The following is a 17074-nucleotide window of genomic DNA, read 5'->3' as shown; positions in this document are numbered from 1 at the left end:
TGTCACTCCCAAGATTACAAGTAAGATTACAAGATTGGATATACCCGTCATTCACACACATTCAAGAAACCAATTAACCTTTGAGAACAGAGTTAGCTTTTTTTTACTGAGAACAAATAAAAAATGCAACCATCTTTTAGAAATACTTTTTATCTAATAACGCCATATACGATTTTCCCAATGACAGAGGAGATGGCCATTTGGCCCATTGAGCCCATGATGCCTCTCAGAGAGAACTCTTTGCCCACTAAATTTCCCCGCAAACAGTTCTCCTCACATTTCCATCAACTATCCCCAGATTTTACCTCCAACTGTATTAGCGGAAATTTATAATCCCCAATTAACCTATTGTCCTCAATTCTCCCACATCTTTGTAAGCTCTTGGGGGAAACTAATATACACAGGGAGAAATGCACAACCTCCATATAGACAGTACTGGTGGTCAAGATCGAATCCAGGTCATCAAAGCTGTGTAGCAGCAACTCAACTAGTGTTGTTTCTGAGGACCTACCCTAATGCCTTCATTGTATGGCTTTCTTCATGCCCTTCTGTAACATTAATACGGAATCCAATGCACTCAATAGTATAGAAGACTTAATATCCTTTACCATCAAAATGGCAATATACATATCTTCATTTATTATCTAGAACCTTTACTAGAGATTCATTGTATCAGTTATAATTCCCAAGAAGCCAGAAAATTGTGCATTCAAGTCAACCAATGGACCAGTAGATGGCTTTGGATAAGAGGCAGAATCATCATTCCACCTGTCCCACTCATGACATGTACACAATACTTGAAAGAGAGCAAAGGAACACTCTCTGTACTTCAGCCGTCCCTCAATATACTCACTAAAAGAAACCAGTTGGCCATTTTGTGAACAGTGCTGTGCGCACAAACCAATTCCTACAGCAGTGATTTATACTTCCGCATTTTGGGAAATGAAGTAGCATCACAATTTTATATATGGTAGTTCATTAAGCTGAACTGTTTGGGCAGTTAGCTACTTCTGTTCCAAACACACAGAACTATTTATTAAGTGGACTTATCACTTCTCAAGGATTAGGACACAAGAATAGAATTAAACCATTCAGCCCATCAAGTCTGCTCCACCATTTCATCATGGCTGATCCATCTCCCTCTCAACCCCATTCTCCTGCCTTCTCCTCATAACCTTTCACACCTTAACAATCAAGAACTTATCAACCTATATCTTAAATATGCCCAATAACCTGGCCTCTACAGCCACCTGTAGCAACAAATTCCATAGATTTTCCACCCTATGGCTAAAGAAATTCCTCATTTCCATTCTAAATGGGGCTGTGCCCTGTTGTTCTAGACGGCCCAACCAGAGGAAACATCCACTCCACATCCACTCTATTGAGGCCTTTCAACATGGGAAAGGTTTCAATGAGATTACCCTTCGTTCTTCTAAATTCCAGTGAGTAAAGGCCCTGAGCCATCAATCGCTCCTCATATGATAACTCATTCATTCCCAAATTATTCTTGCGAACCTCCTCTGAACCCTCTCCAATGTTACTACGTCCCTTCTTAAATAAGGGAGCCAAAACTGCTCACAATACTCCAAATGAAGCCTCACCAGTGTCTTATAAAGACGCTGCATTACATCCTTGTTTTTATACTCTAGTCCTGTCAAAATGAATGGTAACATTGTATTTGCATTTCTCAACCTGCAAACTACCCTTTAGGGAATCCTGCACAAATACTCCACAGTCCCTTTGCAGGTTGGATTTTTGATTTTTCTCTCCATTTATAAAAAAGTCGATGTTTTTATTCCTTCTACCAAAGTGCATGACTGTACACTTTCTGACATGATATTCCATCTGCCACTTCTTTGCCCTTTCTCCTAATCTGTTCGTCCCTCTGCTGCCTCCCTGCTTCCTCAACACTGCCTGCCTCTTCACCGATCTTCATATTGTCTGCAAATCTAGGCACAAACCATCAACTCCTTCATCCAAATCATTGACATACAACGTAACAAGAAGTGGTCCCAAAAACAACCCTTGCGGCCCGCCACTAGAAACCAGCAGCCAATCAGAAAAGGCTCCCGTTATTCCCACTCTTTGCCTCCTGTCAATCAGCCAATGCCCTGTCCATGCTAGTATACCATGGGCTCTTACCTTGTTAAGCAGACTCAAGTGTGGCACCTTGTCAAAGTCCTTCGGAAGATCCAAGTAAACAACATCCATTGATCCTCCTTTGACTATAATGCTTGTTATTTCCACAAAGAATTCTAACAGATTTGTCAGGCAAGACTTTGGCCTATTTTATCCTGTGCCTTCAAATACCCCAAAACCACATCCTTAAGAATTGACTCCTTTTCAGCTATTTACCTAGCTCCCTACATTCTCTCTTCAGGACCTCTTCACTTTTCCTACCTATGTCAGTGGTGCCAATATGTACCAGAACTTCTGGCTGCTCACCTTCCCCCTTTAAAAATGTCACAAACCCGGTCAGAGATGTCCCTGATCCTGGCATCTGGGAGGCAACATGCCATCCAGATGACTATCACATCCACTGAATCTCACATCTACTCCTCTAACTATGAAATCCCTTGTCACAACTGCAGCCCTCTTCTTCCTCTTCCCTACTGAGCCACAGCACCAGACTCAGTTGCAGAGACCCAGTTGCTACAGCTCTCCTCTGGTAGGCAATCCCCTTCAAAAGTATCCGAAACAGTATACTTATGGTTGAGGGGAACGGTCACAGGGATACTCTGTACTAGCTGCCCATTTCCCTTCCCTCTCCTGACAGTCACTCATTTCCCTACCTCCTACCACTTTGGGCTGACTACCTCCCTGTAGCTCATAACCATCATCTCCTCAGTTTCCTGTTTGAGCCAACGGCCATCAATCTGCAGCTTCAGTTCCTCAACATGTTCTCTGAGGAGCAGCAGCTTGGAGCACCTAGTGCAGATGTAGTTGCCTGGGAGGCTGGAGGTCTCCCAAATTTCTTGCATCTCACACAAAGAACCCAGCACAGCCCTTGGAGCCATTCTCACTACTCTAACTATTTACTAACAGACAAAGAATGAAGAACGAATAAGAAGAAACTTATCAGATACATACCTCACCCAGGCCTGATGAGCCAAAGAAAGTGTGCAAAACACCTTTTTCGCTACCTTGTCTACCAGTACCACCACTTTCAGGGAATTGCCTTCAGCTTTCTGTTCTACACTACCTAGGGCCTTGCCAATTACTGAGCAAGTCCTATCCTGCTTAAAATTACCAAAATGCAACATTACACACTTGTTCAATGTCATTTGTCATTCCCTGGCCCACCTTGCCAGCTGATCTACTAACCTTATTCACTGTCCACTACACCACCAGCTTTGGCGTCACTCACAAACTTGCTGACAATGCCTAGTACATTTCAATCAAATTATTAAAATGTACAAAGAGCAACAGTGGGCAGAGCACCAAACCCTGCAGCATCCAACTGGTTACAAGCCCTGAATCTGAGAGACAGCCCACCGCTATTACTCTTCAACTCCTTCTGCCAATTTAACTTTGTATCCAGTTAGCCAGTTTGCCCTGGATCCTATTCTGGACTCTGTCAAACTCCCTGCAGTTTCTCCTTACCTTTCCACAATGTCCTCGACCAAGATAGATGATAAATCCCAAGGATTTTTATGTGATTTAAGACTTCTTTTATACTGTTGATATGTTCCAAGATATCACTATTGTCTTCCTTGATTTCTTTAGCCTCCATGACCTTCACAATAAGTACAGATGAGATGTGTTCAGTTAAGACTTCTACAATCTCTCCTGGTTCCACAAATACATTATTACATTGATGCTCAAAGGGTTCTATTCTTTCTCTTCATGGTTACCTGACACATATTTTGGGTCTGATAAAGTCCTGTTTTGAACTTGCTATTTCAATCAGCATTTTCTCAACTAGATTTCATTCTTGAATAGTCAGGGCTGAAATATGAGTGTGATTTAACAGGGTCTAATCACGAGACACTGGAGATGCTGGAAATGTGGATCAACACACACAAAACTGAGTTCCTGCAGGAGGAACTCAGCAGGTATTACAGTATCTATGGAGGGAAGTGAACAGTCTGCATGTCAGACCAAGACCCTCCAGCCATTAACCACTCTCTTTCACCTCACCCATGATCTGCCCATCACCTTTACCTTCCTCCCTCTCTTTCCCTATCTCCTTCCCTTTATTCCATGGGCAACTGTCTTCTCCCATTGGACTCCTTCTTCAGCCCTTTGCCTTCCCCACCTATCACCTCACAGCTTCTCTCATTATTTCCTTTACCCCATCCCCCACTCACCTACCTTCCCCCTCTCAGTTGGATTCACCTATCACCCTGCCAGCTCCTGCTCTACCCCACCCCCTACCCTTACCCTTCTATTCTGGCTTTTGCCCTTTCCAGTCTGATGAAGGGTTTCAGTCTGAACGTCAACTGTTCACTTTCCTCCATAGGTGCTGCCTAGCAGGGTCTAGGGTTGGAATTGAAGACTTCACATAGTTTTTCCTTGATTGTAAATCACTTTGCTTCTCCTTAATTAGGTAATTAACGGTGTGCCTTTGCTGATAGCCTTTATTTTCTCATAATGTGATAAGTGAGAACGTCAGAGACACATCTTTTGGTTTTGAACTAAGGTGTTGTAGACGTCTTTACTGGAGGATGAACACGAGTTATTTATCATGTTTGGATGTTTTGCCAGGAAGTGGGTGTCACCAACACTACGTTTTCAGAAGCAGAAGTTATCTAGATAGACCTCTTCCTTGGGATATTTAATGAGCAAGGTAGGAACCATGATATGGTAAGCCCATGACGTGCAGAGGGCAGCCTCACATGAGCAATTGTTTTTTTTCTTTATACACTCCTTTTGTAGGACAGCCAATGACTACTCCTCTTCTGGAAATGTTTCTTGAATGTCCCTTGTAACAATAAATCTTGGCCTGATAACAAGCAATACGAGGCATGGATCAGACAGTCCACTGCCACATTATCCACTATTCAAACAACTGCAGAATCTCCCAACAAAAAAGAGGCTTCTTCATTCTTTGTTCCGGTTGCCAGCCCTTTGAAGGAGCTATCTAAATAATTCTTTCCCTGTATTATCTTTCCCTTCAATTATCTTTCTTTTGTTACTGTTGAGTATGTTTTCACAATCCTTTCAGACAATGTTTCCAAATCATAAAAGCTCATTAAGATAATTTTTCTCCACATCTCTCCTCTGCCTACTAAGCTGTTCATTATACAGATAAACTCTTCTCGGGCTTCCAGCCACGTACAGGTATCGATTTTAACCGACATTTTGATGATCTTCATCAGGGTTGATGTCTGGGCATGTCTCGTGAGGTAATATTTATACCCCCTTTGTCCAGCTCTACTAATTGGTTAGTCCTCATCCAATCAGGTTTCTGCTGTTCCACCTTGTTTACAATCAAATTCCAGTTCTTACTTAGAGCAAAACCTTCGTCTTTGTTAAAATTCATTTCCTCTAGTTTATTTCACTGGCTTCCTTCACCAGGCAATCCCAAAAGCCATTGGCGCGGCACTATAGTTTTGTGCTGTCAAAGTCAATACCATGGCCAATGCAACTGCAATGTTCTGCTGCTGCCAATTTCTCTGGGTAACTCAACAAATACACCTCCTGTGCTCCCTGATGGGGGCTTCCACCTTGACTTCCCTCTGGTTGATATAAGCTGCTCCGCATTCACAGGGAATCTTGTAAATGCCAGCTGTGTGGAGTACCAAGTCATCTTTGACCCATATAAGCTTTGAGAAGGCGTCGCTCTAAGAATTGGAATTCGATTGTAAACAAGGTGGGAGAGCGGAACCTGATTGGATGAGAGCTATCCAATCAAGAGGATTGGACAACAGGGTATAAATACCACTGGACTAGATGTGCCCTGATGAATATGGCAGAGTTTGTCGTTGAAGCGTCAGTTAAAATCAATACCTGTACCCAGCTGGAAGCCCAAGAAGAGTTCATTTGTCATATACGCCAGGAATGCACTAGATCTTTTTTCTGCTCATTATAGATTTCTAACCTATTGTTGTTGACCATTCTGCCAATGGAATAGGTTTCTTACTCTCATCATAAAACTCTCCTTTGATAACCTGTAAAATCTCATCTTAAATGAGTCAACACACAGCTTACTGCTAACTGCAGGTTTGTATGCTCCTGCTACCCTCAGAGATAAGTTAGTGAGAATACACAGTAGCTCCTGACAGTACCACCTAAAATCAAATGAAGGGCAAAATGAAATGAGTAACCTCTGTATCAATGGGTATTCAAACCTACTAATTCTGAATAGAAGTATTTTAATAATGAAATCGTGCTTCCAACCAAAGATGCCCAATAGCTTAAGACATAAAAGGAAGGGGGAAAATCAAAGCAAATATTGTCCATGGAAGGAAAACTGAGAGAGATGATCAATCTTAATGTAAAAGATGAGTTTGGATTTTTTTTTTAAGATGGACAAGGAAGTGATGAGTGGAAGTGTTAAGGAGGGTGTTGCTTGGAGTGGGAATCTTAGCAAGTAACAATGGGATGAAGGGTCAACATTATAGTTTATACTTAACAAGCTTTTTTCGGCAGCACATTCGCAAGCGAATCAACAGGAGCCCACATGCAGTAGCAAGGGCAAATAAAAGTAAGGCAGGGACAAGTGGCATGGCCAATGTTGGATTGGACCAGTGTTAGGACATCATGTTACGACTAAACAAGACATTGGTTCAACCACACTGGGAGTGCAATTTTGACCACCTTGCTCTGGGAAGGATGCCATTGCATTTGAAAAGATGCAGAAAGGATTCACAAAAATATTTCCAACACTGGAGGGCTTGAATTATAAGAAAGACTGGATAGGCTGGTACACCTTTTCCCCTCGAGCATTCTTATTTTCATAAAGTATCTTTATTTAGCCATACTTGACAAATAGAAACTTCATGACAAAAGTTGATTTAGATGATCAGCAACTTAAACCTATACCCCTCTCTTTTCCCCATATTCAAAGATTCAAAGTACATTATCAAAGTATGTATACAGTATACAACCCTGATATTCGTCTTCCCACAGACAGCCATGAAACAAAGAAACACTGTGGAACTCATTCAAAGAAAACATCAAACACCAAAGGCACCTTAAAGAGAACAAATCATGGAAATGGCAAGAAACAAGTGAATATCACACAGAATATTAAACAACTAACTGCAGTGTCCTTGAAACAGTCCAGGAATGTTCAGCTTAGTTCAGATCAGTTCAATATAACGCTGTGTAATTCATTGATGGCAGGCCTCAGACCAGCCTACCTCAATCAAAATTGCAATTAAAAAAGTAACCAGAAACACATAAAATATGAACTGCAGAGTACTCTTAAAAATTAGTCCAAGTCACAAACCGTACTGATCAAATCTTGCCCAGGACCCAAGACTCCTGCACCTTCCTCTGACAGCAGCGAGTGTGAGGGAGAGGAAGGCTGGTGTAACGCAGGCAAACAGAGGTTCAAAGATTCTGACAGTGCTGAACACCAGCTCGTCTTCCACTCTTCCCTGGTGATTTCAATCTTGCCCAACAGTTTAGTCAGCGAGTTGGTCAAGAATAAGAGCCAATCGTGGGTTCATGCTCTGCCAAAATGCACATTCTGTTCTGAATCTCACTTTTACCACACCGAATTCCCTCCCAGACAATGAAAGAACAGATTGCTCAGATGGCCCAAAAACACATTATCAAAATGTAAATTACAGGCTCCAATATTTAAAAGAAGAAGGAGAATAAGAAATGCAAACAACAGGAATTCTACAGATGCTGGAAATTCAAGCAACACACATCAAAGTTGCTGGTGAACGCAGCAGGCCAGGCGCATCTCCAGGAAGAGGTGCAGTCGACGTTTCAGGCCGAGACCCTTCGTTAGTCCTGACGAAGGGTCTCGGCCTGAAACGTCGACTGTACCTCTTCCTAGAGATGCTGCCTGGCCTGCTGCGTTCACCAGCAACTTTGATGTGTGTTGCTAAGCAGAATAAGAAGTAACTTTGAGAACTGTCTGCAGGACGTCACCATTAGTTGCATTGGTTGCTGGTGCCATCTTGCTCACTGGATGCCCTGATAAATTTAGTTTTTGTTTAAATCAAGGAATGTTGTGAAAAGAAATGCGTGGACTTGTATCTCTTTCAGATTTAATATTAAAATTTACCAAGCATTGGTTGCCATTTGTAGAAAAGTTCTACCTTCTTTTTGCAAGTAGAAGTGTTCAAACCTTACACCATGTCAAATTGTCAAACAGCAAGGAAGTTGGATAAATTCACACTGTCAAATTCACACTTATTAATCAATTGTACTTGTTTATGATCTCATCTTGTTTTCTCTGCATTCCCATCAACTCTTCCCAGATCCTACACATTAGGGGCAACTAAGCGTGGTCAATTGAATGTCATTTGGTGGAAAACCTGTCCTCTTAAGAGGATCACATGTAATCACAGGAAAAAAAGTACAAACTGCACACTGCCAACACTGGAGGTCAGGATGAAAACCTGGGTCACTGAAGCTGTGAGGTACACTTCTACTCTCTGTGCCACATGCTACCATGTAGCTGTTAAACCTCCTAATCCACAAACTAGATTGTTCTCTCTCTATGATGTAATATTTTGAAAGCATCAATATCATCACCCCTTGAACTTTGAAACGCAAAGGACAAAGTTAGTTTGTGCAGGCCAGGCAGTTAGTCCTGAGAAAGGGTCTCGGCCCGAAACGTCAACTGTACCTCTTCCAATAGATGCTGCCTAGCCTGCTGCATTCCACCAGCATTTTGTGTGTGTTGCTTGTGCTGATAAAGGAGCTTTATTTCTATGGCCCCTTGGTGATGCAATCAGTTCACAAGATAATGCACAGGAAAAGTACTTTCTTTCCAATAGAGTAGGCCAGTTTATGATAATGGTCACCAGTGCCAAAATCAAAAATCTATCTGTCCCAGACGTGAAATTTGTAACACTTCCCCATGCTGCCGAAATAAAAAGGAGAAATTTCAGTTGCATCTTCTTTCACATTTAATGTTTTGACATGTTTATTTGTAACAGAAACCTTGAAATCCACACATCACTCAGATCAATCTACAATGCTTTGGCCTCATTTCTCTCACCTTTTTCATAATGGAAAATGGCTCAAACAATGATCAGTGTGTTTCTGCAGAATTTTATTATTTAAGAGCTTATAACACTAGATGATTCATATTGCTTCAATTTTAGTCATATTTTATACAGTTATTCAGTTGCATGAGCAACTCTCTCCTGGTTTATAGTTTAAACTGCTGGAGTAATCTGTAAAAAAAATGCTAAATGTCACTAACATTGCAAACCATCCAAAAATTATGAATAATATGAATGTTCTGGAAAATGTTGAAACATAAAACATCAGTTAAAATTAAATTATTTTGAATAAATTGACATTAATGTATACACAACTAATTTTAAAAATGGAAATACTGTAATCCTGTACATTGTTACTATGAGAAGAGGATGGTTAGGCTGGGTCTGATTTTCCTAGAGCAAAGGAGGATGAAGGTGACCTCAGAGAGGTTTACAAAATCATAAACTGAGTAAATAAAGTGGATGGTCAGTCTTTTTCCAAAAAGTAGGGGAGTCTAAAACTAGCGGTCTTAGATTTAAGACGCAAGAAGAAATAGTGAAAGGGGATGCAAAGAGCACGTTTTTTTCCATACAGAGGGTGGTAGATGTATGGAATGAGCAGCCAAAGGAAGTGATAGATGTTGGTACAATTACAATATTTTTAAGAGATATTTGGACAGGTTCATGGATGGGACAAGTTTAAAGGGACATGGTCCAAATGCAGGCAAATGACACTAGCCCAGGAAGGTAATTTAGTCAACATACATGGGATGGGCCAAATACTTTATTGCTGTATGACTTATCCTCATAACTCACAGCTGTTTGTGGCCATTCAAAAGGATAGGCTAACTGTTCATGGCAAAAACTTAGTGAGCAAGCACTGGGGAATTCAGCAAATTCATGCACTTCTTTTAGATTACATGTGGAGGCCAATATTGGAATGCAGCCAGGAAGTGATCAGCAGAATTCAGCTAGGAAGCTCAGGACTTTGGTGTTCACTTGTAAGCCACAAACTTGCTGACATCCACAAGGGTAAATAATAGTAATTCACTGTAGAAGTGCCAATATTTCCCAACAAGCTCAGGCCTAATGTTGCAGTGGATGATCCAAGGTAGTATCACTCATTCTAGAAGCTAAACTTCAGCTATTGGTTCTCAAATGCTGGCAATTGCTGTTCTTCCAACCATTCATCGATCTGAGCTGACTGATTCATTTGACCAGGTCAAAAACATCAACAAGTGAACATTTAATTGAGTTAACCATCGTCAAAAAACAATTGTCATATTTGAGAAATTATCCACCAACAGTGCCAGCATTCACTTTAATAACAATGGCAGTATTCCAAAGCTCATGTCCATCCTAAACCTTGTGTCAGTCTACAGTCTAAATGTTGGGCATGTAATCAAAAGTCCAAACTTCTGAAAACATAGTCCTGTAACTAAGTAATAAGAAGCTAGGGAAACAAAGGCAGACTCACTTATTTTACTTCCGTGCTATGTGTGTGGTGAACTAATTCCCTTTGGGTCCTAATGAAATCAGTTTAGCTCAAAGTAGAACAAATACATTGACTTGGTCATGTTATGGAACAGAACTGTCCATTTGTTAGATTATATAATTATCACTGGGATTACCACATGAAACTATTATCCAAAATACACTGACATTCAGAAGCTAAGATTTAAGTAAGGTCCCAATGTAGCAATTTGTCATTGGAGCAAATAAGCAAATGTTTCATAGAAATCTGAGATCTCAAACGATCTGTTTTAAGAAGTTGTGGATGCTGGGACAACTGACTTCTTGAGCCTCGCTGACAGATTCAGTTGTTTAGGTATGCAACGCAGAAGGAGCTGAGGCCCATTAAAGTAGCTGAGGTCTCACTCAGCAGGTTCCAGCTGCAGGCATGTGAGATGTAATGGCCTATTCCTGCCCTGTATACATAAATTAATAGGCATTGTAGTTTATCTTGGTAAATATTTGTTAAAATATATTAAGTATACACTTCCTCGCACATGAATTCATCTTAAAGCTGGAAGTAAAACTTTATACCAAGTTAATTTTTAATAATATTGAGAAATATGCAAATCACAGAAGAAAATAAAACTTGAAAAGTTAGGTGGAGTTATGCCTTAATTCCAAGCTGTTTCACAGTCCTTGTCTTCATGTGAGGATTTGAAGAAATTCATCAGCCTCTTTCATTCAATATTCCACATTCCAGCAACGATGTATATTGCTCAGCACGGTACATCTAAAGGTTTCCAGTTGGAATTAGCTCATAGGCTTAGATATTTTTCTTCAATTTGATCTTGAAGCTCCATTGGCAGATATTGAAGTGAATTTATCATTTATAAAGTTCACCAGCATGGTCAGTCATTAGCACAACTTTTTTTTAAAAAATGTTACAATATTTAATCTAGGATGTACTCAATATTTATTTTTAAAGTGTAACCTAATTTAAAAAGCTTCACCATTTGTTTTGCTCTAAGTGAACAGTACTATTCTATTGGTATCAGCTAAAGGAACTTTGCAACATGTTAACTTCAGAATGGACAACCAAAGAGCCTGCGTCTTTGTGACGTACGGTTCAAAACTCAGTACAGTAACTGAAAGTAAATAAAATGCACATAAAGGCCTAAAACTGCTTGTCTTGGCAGATTTATTATCAAGATTTATTAAACAAGACTCAAAATTGTAGGGGGCAAGCAAAAAGCATTATTTATGATGAATTCTACAGTAAAACCATTCTAAACTGTATTTTGCTTGGTGAAGAAGTAACCAGTGCTCTCCATTCTGTGTATTTTATTAAGGAAGCAAGCTTGCCATTTCTGACTCCCCAGCAAAGGAAGGGAAAATAGTAGAAGAAAGGAAGAAAAAGACATATATTGTTTGTTTCCAGTAACTAAACACATGGTGATATCCAATATTATATAAATCTTGTATGTCACAAACAGTACAGAGTTACCTGATCTCAGGTTAATTCACATCCTGTTTTTAAGGAAAGAAAAAGTTGAAATCCCAAAAACTGGCACCCAATGATTCCTAAAGAAACCTGTGGATGAGGGGGTGAGGACACAATGGTATCCAGTCATACTTCTTTCAACCATGTAATACTTTGCCACACTCATATAATAAGCGTGTGCACTAAGATAATCATTTGGAAGAATTATTGAAGAGAAGCCTGAAAATTGAAGAATTACAGTTTGACAATTCAGCCCTTGAGGAGTCACAATAAAATGGTGGAAGGATCCATGCTCAAAGGGACAAATTCACTGTTATTTTATTACAAATCTTTATTTGTGTCAGCTGTGGCTGAGTGGGAAGTACTTTCACCTCAGAGATCTTAGTACAACAGTAATGCTCCTGCACAATACCAAAGAACTTCTGGAATTGCCATCTTTAAAAAATTAAAACAAGCCCCAACATACCCTCATAAGTGTCAACGGCACTACTTTGAAGAGCAAATGGATTATTTATGGTGAAATTTGTCCCTCAGTCAACCTGCACTGATAACCCAACTAACTAATAATACTACATTGTTGAATGCTTAGTGGGCACAAATTGGCTGTTTCATATTCTGATTTACAAAAGTGACTGCAATGGTAGCTAATTGACTGAAGATCACTTTGGGATGTTCTGAGCGAATGAAAGCTGCACTGTAAGTTCAAGTCTTTCCAAGTCTCCTGAGACATTGCAGCTTTAAAAGGCGCCATTAATGGCATATAAATCAGACCTACAGTTGTTATATCCACAAAGTACTTGAAAAACAGATGCCCAACATCATTTAATCCCAGTGCAGTAGAGCTTTAACACACTTACGCAACAAGCAGGTCATAAAAGCAAACTATTCCTACTCACAGATTAGCTCTATTAGTCAAAAGCAGTGTGCAATTATTGTAGACATCATACTAAATTTCAACTGACTGATTCAAGCTTTTATTCTAACTTAATTCCAAACCTAACCTATTTATATTACGGCATATATATTTATATCACAGTATCACAGATATTGTATCACAGGTACCAATTAAAGCGTGTTTCAATCTTTAAGACAAAATGTATTTACCACCACACAGTTCATTGCACTCAGGAAGTTATTCATATTTTTAAACCAATCTATTCCCTATTGAGCTTTTCGAAAGAAGAACTATTTTGCACGGATGACTGCTGATAAAAATGTTACTAAATCTGTCTTTTCCCCTTCTCTCGCTGAGTGAGCGAAGTTACTCGCTCCCAAGATGAAGTGCACAACTCCGCTACGAGCTCATTCTCGGAAAAAAGTTTTGTGTGCAATCGAAGACATGACACTACGTTTACTTTTCGAGCGGTAAAGTTGAAACAACCGATAGTCTACAAACAAACTTCACGTGATTGTATTTAGTCCATACCTAAATACCTGATGCCCAAACAAATATTGCATGAAGATCGTAGACTCACCTTTCAAAGTCATGTCCACTAACTTCTCACTTTTCAACTGCGCCGTGGTTTGTTCTTCATACTTGCTTCGATCACAGCAGATGAAGGAGCCTAGTTCTGCTTGAGTCAAGTGCTTCAGGCTGATCGGGTTAGAGCTCCGGGCTTTGACGAAATAAAACCCACATTGCTTCAGAGCTGCTGTCGGGCTCGTGGGCGGAGAGTTGTAAAACCGCACTGACACACATTAAAATATAGAGGAACCCATGCGAGCTGAGAATTTCCGTGCGCGAAGCTGTAGGACCCCTTGATCAGACACTTGCAGACAACAAATCGGGCTGCATTAAGTAAACAACGGTGCCTTTTATGTGCCGTTCAAAGTCCGGCCGCTGTCTCCGCGGCTTCTGTCTGGCTGCTCCCCTGGAGTTTGTACAATTCTTGATCACGAGAAGCTGTAGTAGTAGATGGGACGGCTTCATAGCGTTGCCCTTGGCCTATTTAGAGGGTGGCCCTCAGGTGTCTAGCTGTGTGTGGGGCGAGGGGTGAAGGGTGAGTGTACTCCTGGGAAACTAGAGTCAGTAATGCCCAAAATCTGCAGAATATCCCGGGGAACTATGGTGCAGTAAATCCTGACCCAGCCACCTAACTCCACTCGGACCTTGCAGACCCTGTGTTTCCTGAGTAAACCGGCACTCATAATGAAGACTGTATGAATGCGTGTGTTGCTCCTGCAGTAGTCAGGTGAGTTCCGTCATGTCACATCGCTTCTGATGCAGGAAAGCAATTGGCGTGGGTGCCACTCGGCTCTGTTCCTGTGCAGCAACCTTTGCTCCTGGAGAACCAGAGTAATGTCTCTGTAACCACCAACAGCATCCAGCAGCTCAATGAGGTGATCCACTCTGGAGCAGATTCTCTCCGCTCCAGCAGCACTTTCAGCTGTCTCCTGATTACATTTCGTTGTTCCTCAGAGGATCAAGATGCTTCCACAGTACTGATCAAATCTTTATCTGGAGCAGTGTGAGTTTGAATAGAAGCAGAATGAGCATGAGACTGTAAGATATAGGAGCTGAGTCTACTCCGCCAGTCAATCACGTCTGATTTATTATCCTTCCCAACCCTATTCTTCTGGTAATCTTTGATACCCTTATGAATTAAGAATCTATTGACCTTTGCCTCAAGCAAAAAGTGGCAGTCAACGTTTCGGGCCAAAACCCTCTGGCAGGGCTTGTGCCCAAAACGTCGACTGTACTTTTTTCCATAGATGCTGCCTGGCCTGCTGAGTTCCTCCAGCATTTTGTGTGCGTTGCTCGGATTTCCAGCATCTGCAGATTTTCTCTTGTTTGTGATTTGAACTTCTGCTTTAAATCTACCCAGTGACTTGACCTCCACAGCCATCTGTGGCAAAGCTGTGCTTCCACAGCAGCTGTGTGTAACCAGTGTGGTGAGGCCATTGCCAATCATCGGCAAAGATGTCTGCTTCTAAAGTGCAAGAGCATGGATGTGTGCTTCATGTTTCTAATTACCTCTTGCAGCTACTGAGGCAGGCTTAGTAATTCAATAACCATCCGACTGTCATTCTGCACCAGTCTAACCCTAACAGCATTCCAATTAAGGAATGATCTGAGCCCTTTGGGGCAGTATGGATGTGCAGACTCCCACTTATCTAATATGCTCACCCTTCACAGAGTCAGTCTTGGAGATGCTGTTGTGAGGTGCTGGACAATGACATACTGGGGTCTTCATCTGCATCAACCCCCTCCTTTTAAATTCCATTTGCTGCCCCTGTCATGCTTCTGCTCCTTCTGAGGGGGGGGGCGGATACTGACAGCCTCTCTGTACCCTGCAAACACAAAATAGAAGACAATTGCATGTAAGCTTAGGCCAAAATACTTTCATGGTGAGACAGCAGCACAAGGAGTAATGAAGGTGATTTTTTTTCCAAAATAGCGGTGTGGGAAATCTGGAAAATAAACTTATGTTGGAAACAGACACAAAATGCTGTAGGAACTCTTCCCATCTCGGAGGTCAGAAAAGCAAAGTTTTTGCTTCAGGAGTCTGATGTTGGGTGTGGCCAACCCACTCAAAGGGTGATGGGAGATTCAGTGCATAGATGCTGGCCTTGCAGAGACCTGCCATTGCTTTCCTTTGCTGATGATTTGGATTATAATGTTTTATGCAGACAGCATTGACGGTAATTCTCCTTTGCTTTGAGGTGTATACTGTATGATTTCCATCTAGAACATAGAATATAGAAATTACAGCACATTACAGGCCCTTCAGTCCACAATGTTGTGCCGACCATGTAACCTACTCTAAAACCTGCCTAGAATTAACCTACTGCATAGCCACCTATTTCTCTAAGTCCCACGTACCTTTCTAAGAGTCTCTTAAAAGACCCTATTGTATCCGACTCCACTACCGTCACTGGCAGCGCATTTCAGCCCAGGGAAAAGGCCTCTGGTTATCCAAACGATCAATGCCTCTCATCATTTTATACACCTCTATCAAATCACCTCTCATCCTCCGTCACTCAAAGGAGAAAAGGCCAAGTTCACTCAAACTATTCTCATAAGGTACACTCTCCGATCCAGGCAACATCCTTGTAAATCTCCTCTGCGCTCTCTCTATAGTATCCACATCCTTCCTGTAGTGAGGTGACCAGAACTGAACACAGTACTCCAAGAAGGGTCTGACCAAGGACTTATATAGCTGTAACATTACCTCACAACTCTTGAACTCAGTGCCACAGATGATGAATGCCAACACACCATACACCTTTTTAACAACACTGCCAACCTGCGAAGCAGCTTTGAGTGCCCTATGGATATGGGCCGCAAGATCTCTCTGATCCTCCACACTGCCAAGAGTCTTACCTTTAATACTATACTATAATCTGCCTTCAAATTTGACCTACCAAAATGAACCACTTCACACTTATCAAGGCTGAACTCCATCTGCCACTTCTCAGCCCAGTTCTGCATCCTATCGACGTAACCTCTGACCACCCTCCAGACTATCCACAACACCCCCAACCTTTGTGTCATCAGCAAACTTACTAACCCACCCTTCTACTTCTTCATCCAAGTTATTTAAGAAAAATCACAAAGAGGAGGGGTCCCAGAACAGATCCCTGTGGAACACCACTGGTCACCAACTTCCATGCAGAATATGAACAATCTACAACCACCTTTTGCCTCCTGTGGGCAAGCCAATTCTGGATCCACAAAGCAAGGTCTCCTTGGATCCCATACCTCCTTAATTTCTGAATGAACCTTGCATGGGGAACCTTATCAAATGCATAAATGAAATCCATATGCATTACATCCACAGCTCTACCTTCATCAATGTGTTTTGTTACATCCTCAAGGAATTCAATCCGGCTCGTAAGGAATGACCTCCCCTTGATGAAGCCATGCTGACTATCCATAATCAGATTGTGTGTGTCTCTCCAAATGCTCATAAATCCTGCCACTCAGGATCTTCTCCAACAATTTGCCCACCACTGAAATAAGACTCACTGGTCTCTAATTTCCTGGATTATCTCTACTCAC

General features: G+C 41.3%; 1 protein-coding gene across 2 annotated transcripts in view; it reads right to left on the bottom strand.

The window, feature by feature from the left end:
• card11 (caspase recruitment domain family, member 11) overlaps positions 1–13877 on the bottom strand; it is a 328314-nt gene extending 314437 nt beyond the window's left edge. For both annotated transcript variants that reach the window (XM_063058962.1, XM_063058964.1), the window contains exon 1: positions 13548–13877. In XM_063058962.1, the coding sequence (XP_062915032.1) occupies positions 13548–13560 (13 nt within the window). In that variant the 5' untranslated portion in view covers positions 13561–13877. The remainder of the gene's footprint in view (positions 1–13547) is intronic.
• Positions 13878–17074: the final 3197 nt, after the last annotated feature.

This window comes from Mobula hypostoma, chromosome 9 (assembly GCF_963921235.1).
Source record: "Mobula hypostoma chromosome 9, sMobHyp1.1, whole genome shotgun sequence".
NCBI classification, from domain to species: Eukaryota; Metazoa; Chordata; class Chondrichthyes; order Myliobatiformes; family Myliobatidae; genus Mobula; species Mobula hypostoma.
This window is presented reverse-complemented; position numbering and strand designations above follow the sequence as displayed.